Source organism: Sus scrofa, chromosome 16 (assembly GCF_054392235.1).
Source record: "Sus scrofa isolate SSC_HxYL_T2T_F1_AM1 chromosome 16, Sscrofa_HxYL_maternal_Yorkshire_Landrace_v2.0, whole genome shotgun sequence".
Classification (NCBI taxonomy): domain Eukaryota; kingdom Metazoa; phylum Chordata; class Mammalia; order Artiodactyla; family Suidae; genus Sus; species Sus scrofa.
Window position 1 is genome coordinate 46970717 of NC_139398.1, and position 7784 is coordinate 46978500.

At 34.6% G+C, this 7784-nt stretch overlaps 1 protein-coding gene across 4 annotated transcripts in view; it reads left to right on the top strand.

Annotated features, from left to right (window-relative positions):
* Window positions 1-7461, top strand: part of DDX4 (DEAD-box helicase 4) — a 102258-nt gene extending 94797 nt beyond the window's left edge. For 3 of the 4 annotated variants that reach the window (XM_021076578.2, XM_021076579.2, XM_085001623.1), the window contains 4 exons: window positions 4560-4659; window positions 5702-5972; window positions 6128-6238; window positions 7138-7461. In XM_021076578.2, the coding sequence (XP_020932237.1) occupies window positions 4560-4659; window positions 5702-5972; window positions 6128-6238; window positions 7138-7224 (569 nt within the window). In that variant the 3' untranslated portion in view covers window positions 7225-7461. 4 annotated transcript variants of the gene reach the window in all.
* The last annotated feature ends 323 nt before the right edge of the window (window positions 7462-7784 follow it).

Below are 7784 nucleotides of genomic sequence, written 5' to 3' on the forward strand. Positions count from 1 at the left end.
ACAGTACTTAACTGTTGTATCAAACAGTGTACCTCCAGGCCTCTGAAAAATGCAGAAAATCTCTATGGTTGTTTCATAAGTGTTTTGGTCGGAGTTTCTACTGAAGGTTAAAAAAAAATTTACTAACAAGGGAATTTACACAATTCCAGGGATTTCCCATAAAGTACACATTTTTGAAATGTATGAATAACATTTTTCCTATGCATTTTAACCTAGGGAAAGCTTAATGTTTCTTCTTTTTTTTTTTTTTTTTTTCCCCGAATGCTTCCCTTTATTTTTATTTATTTATTTATTTATTTATTTTTGTTGTTGCTTTTTACGGCCACACCAGTGGCATATGGAGGTTCCCATCAGAGCTACAGCTGCCCACCTATGCCACAGCCACAGCAACATAAGATCTGAGCTGTATCTGCAACCTACACCACAGCTCACGGCAACAAAGATCCTTAACCCACTGAGCAAGGCCAGGGACCAAACCCGCAACCTCATGGTTCCTAGTCGGATTCGTTAACCACTGCGCCACGATTTCTAATGTTTCTTCTAATTTAGCACTTCTTATCACGCAACTCTTAAAAAAGTAGTAACACATTAAACAAGCTTGATTATTTTTAGCCTCTCTTTTATAAGGTGAAATAAAAAACTTCTCTCCTTTTTCCTGGGGTTCTCTAGAAAACCTCAAAAGTAGTTTAGGTGGATTTCTCTTTCTAAATATATGGTCTGGTCTTTAAAAAGGCAGTATCAAGGGTTGTCAGAGGATAGTAGAACATTTGATTTAGCAAAGAAGCATTGGTGACTGAGAAGTAATACTTAGTTACCAGTTTAACTGAAGTGATAGTAAAGCATTTAAAAATAAACATAGAAGGTAATGTGATTGTAAAGAATGATAGCTCTTTCATAAACAAGGGATTTTTTTTCTTTAAATAACCAAAGACATAATAAAGTCAACAGCATCTCTGCTATATAGGCTGATTACAAGAAAGAGAAGGAATAACTTTTCATATTGTAAGTAAAGGCATTAAATAGTAAATCAAGAAATAGTGCCGTCCAAATTGATTGAATTTTGCTAAAATTTAACATATTTCATAGCTTTTCTGAAGACCCGTATATTATAAACCAGTGCACATAAAATTCAATTTCTAAGATTTGTGCTTCATTGTGCTTTTTTCATGTTCTGGAGCAAACTGACAACATAGGACAAAATGAATCCTCCTCAGAGTCCCCTAAGACCCTGTCAAGGAGTCTGTGAAGTAAAAACAATTTTCATAATGATGCTAAAATTATTTTAACATGCAGTATGTTCCAGTTAATATTTAAATTTTTCTTGGCTTTAGTGAGGAAAGTAGAAGCAAGGAGGGACAGTTGACAGATGTCATACACAAACGTTTTAGCTAACTACCAGAGATCATGAACTTCCTGCACTACTTTCTATACTACACATATCTTTTATACTTAAAGAAGCAAAACTGAGTATGTTCATTAACATGACCTAAAGATATTGCCTCTCTATGGCACCTGAAAAATGATAAACATAAAGGACATAAACTAAGTTAATTACTGAAAATTCTATCCTATATTCAATGGTTATCCATTAATTCAATATAGTCTACTATTTTAAGTTAACAAAGATCTTGGAGATTATCTTTTAAGATGACAGTATACAAAATGGTAGATACTGTTGAACAGTGATTCAGTTTAGTTGAAGGCAGATTTACATTTTCATACTCATAAACATTATGGAGAAAATTAATTTAACTGGCAAATCTCTACATGTTAGGAAAAACCCAAGTACAATAGGATACGTGATTGTTTTATACTTAACACTGATAAATTGGTGAAAAGATATGTATTTTCTAAACCAAAGTTACTAAATTAGTCTTATTCACCAAAGTATTTCTAGTTCCTATAGGAAGAATTTTTCAAGTTTAATATGAAGTATTATAAATTCAGTTTTTTTATTTTCAGGGAATCTTAGGAATATTTATTTCTATAAATTATTTCTCTATCTCTGTAAACCAATTATAATTGTGCTCCTTTAATTTCAGAGACTTTATAATTCAATTTGTTGATATTCTTCATGGGGTATTAACATAACGATTATACACTGTGGTAGATAAATCCCTTTCTGAGTTACAGTTACATGAAGAACTTATAGCTTCAGTTCTACCACTTCAGCCACAGGTCAGGAGTGAACATAAAAATATAAAAAATTATCTAGATAACCAAAGCTAGAATTCTTTTTAGGTTCTTACTTGATTTTAGTTCATAATGAACTAATAATAGACAAATAAAGGCTAACAAAATGAATTCTTTATTATTTTTCGCCCAACAAAATAGGTAGTTATAATTCATTAATGCATTTATAAAGATGACCAAATGGTCTGATCGTAAAACTAAATTTGCAGTTATTACTGACACCAAAGGGGAGTATAGCTTATTGTCTGGACTAGAACAAATACAAAATCAGATCAGTAGAGAAAAAAAAACTAGAGAACATATCAGTAGGGTTAAGTTTTCATTGCCATTTGGAATTTATACCAGGAGCCAAGAAAAATGAGCTCAAAGCTTAAGCAGCGCAGTAGTATTATATGACTCTGTTGGATGAAGCAGTTTCAGCCTTGGGCATCTTGCTAGATGACATCCAAAACTGTTGAAAGGTAATTTTTGATAAAACATGAAATTATTACTCTCTAATAAATAAAATGTCTATATCTCCAAGATAAAACTTCCTTATTATTGCAGAAATCAGTTGCCCTTTTGATTTTCTACCTAGTTGTCTTTACCTGAGATTTAATTAAAATAACCTCTAAATCTTCTTTTGTTGCAGTCTTCCTATCTCAGTTAATGAGTTCCATTCTTCAGTTGCTCAGACACAAAATCTGAGTCATCCTTGATTTCTTTATCCAACTTACACATCTGATCTATTAGTAGACTCCTTTTTTCCCCTAGCATCAAACTATATCAGAACCCATTGGCTGCTCAGTTAAAACAAAGATCAGTTCTTTTCACTTTGCTCCAAACTCAGTGGCTTTCCTTCTCAAAGTAAAGGTCTTTCAATCATTTTCAAAGCCCTTCATCACAGGGCCTCTGTTACCTCTCTGTATTCATCTCCTCATTTGCTCTCTTGCTTACCATACTCCAGTCACGCTTTGCTCATTACTGTTCTCCACACACACCAGACATGGTTCTGCCTCACCATCTTTGCTTTTGATAGTCTTTCTGCCCAATGTAGAAGCCATATCGGGGGTGTCTTTTCTGGTTTTATGAGCACATCAATAATACCCATGCTTTAGAGCCTTTATATTTTTTCTTCCCTCTCCCTTGTAATTCTCTTTCCTCAGATATCTGGATAGTTCACTATCTTATTTTAGTAGTATTTCTACTCAGATGTTATCTAATTAGAGAGGGTACATCTAAAGTAACCCACTTGTCTTTCTTTTGCTGATTTTTTTCCTTTCTAGGACTTAATGCATAATATTTGTTTATTACTTGCTTCCCCACAGTAAGTGCAGGGGCTTTGTTTTATTGCTGTATTTTCAGCACCTTAGAGTTGTTACTAGTATCTGCTAGGCACTAAATATTTGTTGAATAAATGAAGCCAGCTGATAGGGAGATGGGGAAGTGGGATTATGAACAGTAATACCTTCTTCCTTCCATTAAGGCTATAAATTATCATCTCTCCTTTCTTAACATTTGATGTATGTATATATGTATGTCTTTTTTAGGGCTGCACCCATGGCATATGGAGGTTCCCAGGCTAGGGGTCTGCACCACAGCCACAGCAACGCGGGGTCCCAGCCATGTCTGTGACCTATACCACAGCTCATGGCAACACCAGATCCTTAACCCACTGAGCAAGACTGTGCCCTCATGGATGCTAGTCAGATTCATTTCCACTGAGCTATGACAGGAACTCTCTCCTCTCTAACATTTTATAGAAAAGTTCCTTAGGTGGTAAAATCTCTGGCTTGTGCATGAATTTTAACCAGTGTAATACTTTAAGGCAAGAAGTAAATATTCTTTAGTGCATTAAGACCCTAGAATAAAGGTATTTAATTTTCTGTGTGTGTAATATAGCTTGGAGATTAAGTAGTTTGAGTTAAAAGGTAATGTTGGAACATGGAATATTGTAGTTTGTCAGCCCTGAGATGTTAGGATGCTTTTATTATGAATACTTCTGACAGTCAAGGTAGAATAAAAGTTTGGGTGATCTTGGGAGGTAAAGAACAAAGGCATTTATTTATGGAGAGGGAAATGAAGGGCCTGAGACAAATGAGGAGCTGCTAAGAGTTGGCAGGTAGATATATCATTTATCTTTCCTTAAGTCTCCACTTCTCAGATAGCCTCGGAGGACAAGGGCAAGCAGATTTTCTTAGCCCTAAAGTAGGAGAAAACTCCTTGACATTCATCCATTCAAGAAATACTTGAGTTACTATCACCTACCAGGCCTGGGTCTGGGTTTGGGAGTACAATTGTGAATGAGACAGTTTCCTGCTCACCTTACCTTTTTTTCTCTTCCCATTTTTGTAGTTTGAATATTAATAATCATTTGTTGTTTGCAGGTGATGAAAGAACTATGGTCTTTGTAGAAACTAAGAAAAAAGCAGATTTTATTGCCACTTTTCTTTGTCAAGAAAAAATATCAACAACCAGTATTCATGGGTGAGTAGATAAACCTAATTTCCTAGTAAGGAGGTGATTTGTCTTTGTCATTTGTTAAGAAATGTCAATATATTTAACTAGTATAAAATCTTAGAATTAGGATTCAGATTTCCTAGGATCTAAACTGTTATTCTTCATCTTCAAGTTTTTTTGTATTTTATTTTAAAAACTTTTAAAGTAAATTTTATTGGAGTGTATTTATTACAAAGTTGTGTTAATTTCAGGTGTGCTATAGCAAAGTAAATCAGTTATACATATACATGTATCCATTTGTTTTCAGATTCTTTTCCCACATAGATCATTACACAGTACCGAGCACATTTCCCTGTGCTATGCAGTAGGTCCCTATTTTTATATATGTGTGTGTATATGTCCGACTCAACCCCTCCCCATTTTAAGTTTTTATAAGAACCAAGTGGTAGGGATGGGCAAGTTAAAGGTGTATCTTAAATTCCTCATTATGAAGAGTTGTAGCTTCTCAAGAGAGATCATTAAAGGCTCTCTGATCCTTAGATCTAGGTGTTTCTTCAGTTAAATCTAATCCTTCTGATGCCTGACATTTTGTAAATTGGAGTCTTTAAACATGTCATGTTAATAGAATTTCTTTGACACTTTACTAGTAGACCTAAAATATTAACCAGTGAATATGTAAAATTTAGATATTACACTTTTAAGAAATCAGTAATTTGAGAAAGCATTCTAATCAGGTAGGTGTATATATTTCGTCAAAACTAGAAACCATGAATGCGTAAGATTTGATGTTTGTCTTTTTGAGTTTGTATTTTGGCTCTTTGTATTATATGTTGCCCCACCTCATCTGCAAATGGTGATAACTGACCTAATCCTGAAGTATTATTGTGAGAATTAAATGATGGCTTGAAAGGAATTAGTGTAATGCTTAGTACGTAAGAAGTAAACATTAATGTTAAATGCTGCTATTTTTACCATTATTAAAAAAAGAAACTTACATGTTGAACTTTAATGGTTGTCTTTAATAATTTTCTTAAGAACTGTGCTGATACATACTTTGTTTTCTTTCAAGTGATCGAGAACAGAGAGAGAGAGAGCAAGCTCTTGGAGATTTTCGCTGTGGGAAGTGTCCAGTTCTTGTTGCTACTTCAGTAGCTGCCCGAGGGCTGGATATTGAAAATGTTCAGCATGTTATCAATTTTGATCTTCCTTCCACCATCGATGAATATGTTCATCGAATTGGGCGTACGGGTCGCTGTGGAAATACTGGCAGAGCTATTTCCTTTTTTGATCCTGAATCAGATAGCCATTTAGCACAGCCACTAGTGAAAGTACTATCAGATGTAAGTTTTTGATTTTTAAAACTGAATGGATAGTGTTCTTACCTTCTCATTGAAAGTAGACATTTTATACGTATGTATATTAAGGAAAAGTAAACTGTTCCAGTCTTTGAGATTTTATGCATACTGAATATGCAGTTAATTTTTTTTTTTTTAAGGCTCAACAGGATGTTCCTGCGTGGTTAGAAGAAATTGCATTTAGTACCTATGTTCCTGGCTTCAGTGGTAGTTCAAGAGGAAATGTGTTTGCATCAGTTGATACTAGAAAGGTTAGTTGAGGGGAAAAATTCAGAACTTGAATTATTACCCTTTTAGTTACCCTTCGTAAATGTCATGCTTAATATTGCCAAATAACTATAACATTTGGTAATTTATCTAAGCCATTATTTTCATAACTAGAAGATTAATATTTCTCTAAAAAATTTATGTACATACTTAGTTTTGATTTTAAAGGTGAGGAATTTAAGATTTATGCTCAAATATCTTTCTTTCCCAATTTTTTTAGGGCCACACCCGTGGCATATGGAGGTTCCCAGGCTAGGGGTCTAATCGGAGCTGTTGCTGCCAGCCTGCACCACAGCCACAGCAAGACCAGATCTGAGCTGCATCTGTGACCTACACTACAGCTGACGGCAGTGCTGGATCTGCAACCCACTGAGCGAGGCCAGGGATCGAACCCACAACCTCATGGTTCCTAGTTGGATTGGTTTCTACTGAGCCACAACGGGAACTCCTGTAGGAGTTCTTTATTTTTGGAATTCTGACCACATTGTTAAGTAAGATGAAATAATAGAGATATGAGTTGCTTATCTTTTCTATTGTGTCAGTTTATAGGCAACACCACCTTTATATAGAAATAATGAGCATACTAATCATTAAATATTTATGCTTATTCATTGAAATAGAGAGCTTTGTTTTTCCACTTGCCAAAACTATTGACTTTAAAAAAAAGATTTTTCTTGAAATATTCTGTGTACTTTAGACTTCCCAGGTTGATATGAGCCTTTTTGTTTTTGTTTTTCCAAATAGACTGGATTCAGTGAGAATGAAATTCTGTATATACATTGGGAAGACAGGGTAGAAAGCTGGAGTCCCTACTCTCGGGCTGGGCAATGTAACTTTAAAGCTGCATAAAATTAAATTTTTTGTTTGTTTGTTTGTTTTCAAGAATTACCAGGGCAAGAGCTCTTTGAACACAGCAGGGTTTTCTTCTTCACAAGCTCCCAATCCAGTAGATGATGAGTCATGGGATTAAAGCTAAAACAACCTTCAAGTTTGTGGCAGTTTTGATGCAGAGAAGAAAATAGTTTTGATTTTTGAGTTTTTAGCAGGAGTGTGAAATCTGACACTCTTGTATCTCCTGTCCTTCTGTTCTTACTCCTACCCTTAAAAAAATGCTTACTGACTAGTTATGTGAAATGCTAAAAGTTACAACGTTGCAGTTACTGATACAAGTGGTGTTAACTGGAAAGATTAAAGCATTCTAAATGTCTTCCTTATTTCTAGTGTATTCTTCAGGGGTTTTAGACATATTTCATGTCTAAATGTTATGTCTTAGTACAGTGTTTATTGATTCTATAACAAACAGTATAGGATACATTTTTGGTTAAAAGTTATTGGGCCCCATTTTTACTTAATAGGAACCTTTAGTTAACAGTGTATGGTGACATGATTTTCATGACGCAAACAGTGAAAGACATAAGGCTAAGTAGGTAATTTTGATTTTTAGATCATCAGATATGTGGTGAAAATGGTTAATTGTTTGCAGTGTGAGCTCTGTACTCAATGACACAACTGTATTTTTACAGGGGTTCC